Below are 2,014 nucleotides of genomic sequence, written 5' to 3' on the forward strand. Positions count from 1 at the left end.
TTAAGCTTTTCTAGCTTATCTACAGCTCCACTATGTGTGAGCGTTTCAGTCAGTTGTATGAGAAAAAATACCTGGGGTTTAAATCTACACGCATATCCTATAGGTCTCGGTGGTCTAATGGATAGGAACCAAAACCTCAGCGCGAGGTTGTGGGTTCCTATCCCGCCAGAAACATTTTGTTCATACAACTGAATTAAATAGGAACTTTTCGTTGAAGGGCTATGCCTGATACGATTATAACATCATGTTCCTATTTTAGCTCTGGTATTATTTTTTTATTCACTTGTACATATCAAAGCGTCTGGTGACTTTCAGATATAATTATACTAATTGTTGAGTGGCAACTACTGTTAATACCTTTAACGTGGAAATCATGGTTTTTACTTCTTCTGCTATTTGGTGTTCCATACTTCGTTTTCCAAAACCGAAATCACGGAGGGTACGGACTGCAAATTGGCGCTGTGTTTGCCATTTATCACCATAGAGAAGATCGAATATACCTGAAATAGATATATCATGGCATTATATAAGGTAACATGAAGTATATTGCAAACATCTTATCGTAGAATCAGGATGATTAATAATAATAATAATAATAATAATAATAATAATAATAATAATTTACAAAGCGCCATTAATTTAATTCACATTTAATTAATTTAACCTCAAAAATTGATAAATTGCGTTTTTCCGAATCACGACAGACTGAGTAGATTGCTGGTATAAATGTAAACTTTTAAGATTATATAAATCACAGAAAATCATAAATTTATACTAAGTACATTCTCGACTGTCTTAGACATGTGGACCTTATCAAATTTAGTTAGGTGCATACACACCCTTCGCAACACCCCACCTACTGGATATAGGCCTACGTTCCTGGAAACTTTACATTTTACTTACCAATTATTACAGTAATATACTCTTATTAATTAGATATCTTCAAAACTTCTTAGTATTTTCCTTTAATTATTTTTCCACTTGGACGCTGTTTGATTTGAAATTCACATATAATGCATAATTCATGTCGTTGCTCTTCTTCCTATCCCGTATTCATTTTCAGTCTCTCAGTGCTCGGTGGTAATATTTGACTTTCTTTTTAAATGTCAAAGTGTGTTTTAGCTCTACAGTAGGAGTACAATTAGGCTACCGTACCCACTCCATTAAAGACTTGTTTATATATATATATATATATATATATATATAGATTAAAAGGCAAAATACTGAAAAAAAACAATGCTGTGGGAAACAATGGCTGGATCTCAGTAGAGATACAAAAATGATAAGCAACAGCTAAAAAGTAAACGTACGTAAACAGCCAGAAATAGAACCAGAGCTTTCGGACAACACTAGTCCTTCCTCAGTAGCGAGTGAGTGAGGGTAGAAAAAGCTAGATGGTATAAAGTGAGAATTTCATGCAAGCATGATTGGAAACAATAGGCTGGGTGAGATTAGAATAAACAGCCTAAACAAGTAAACAGGAAGGCCAAAACTAAACTTTAGAGGCAAGCCTCAATGAATAAGCCAAATGATTTATCCAGAATAAATTGAAATGGCATTGGTTTAATTTAGTGTACTGTGTGAACGTTCCTAATATTGAGTCCAAATGGTGTGGTTGTTTTAAGTAAAAGTTCCCAGTGATTTTCTTTATCTTTGCGATTTTTGTCGCTCCAACTGGCATTATGGTCAATTGCAATCACTCTGAAATTTGAAATTGAATGACCAGCTAAATTGAAATGTTCGGCTACTGGTTGATCAAGCTTAGATGTCCTGATAGCTGATCTATGTTGTGTCATTCTCATACGGAGAGTGTTTTTTGTTTCTCCGACATATTGTTTACCACAAATATATTGTATACAATATATGAGATAAATGACATTTTTGGTGAGGCAATTAATTGATTGCTTTATCCGAAATATGTGGTTTGTTTGGTTGCTCTTGAATGATTGTGTAGAATCAAGCAAGGAGCATGTATTGCATGATGAACCACAAAGATGACTACCCAAATTACGGT

General features: G+C 34.1%; 1 protein-coding gene across 2 annotated transcripts in view; it reads right to left on the reverse strand.

Moving 5' to 3' along the window:
• Window positions 1-2,014, reverse strand: part of LOC117107666 (cytochrome P450 2J5-like) — a 9,187-nt gene that overhangs the window by 1,843 nt on the left and 5,330 nt on the right. For both annotated transcript variants that reach the window (XM_033249389.1, XM_033249388.1), the window contains one exon: window positions 358-500. In XM_033249389.1, coding sequence (XP_033105280.1) covers window positions 358-500 — 143 coding nt within the window. The remainder of the gene's footprint in view (window positions 1-357; window positions 501-2,014) is intronic.

Source organism: Anneissia japonica, unplaced genomic scaffold, assembly GCF_011630105.1.
Source record: "Anneissia japonica isolate Jap-2015-1 unplaced genomic scaffold, ASM1163010v1 scaffold5330_len1712360_cov203, whole genome shotgun sequence".
Lineage (NCBI taxonomy): Eukaryota > Metazoa > Echinodermata > Crinoidea > Comatulida > Comatulidae > Anneissia > Anneissia japonica.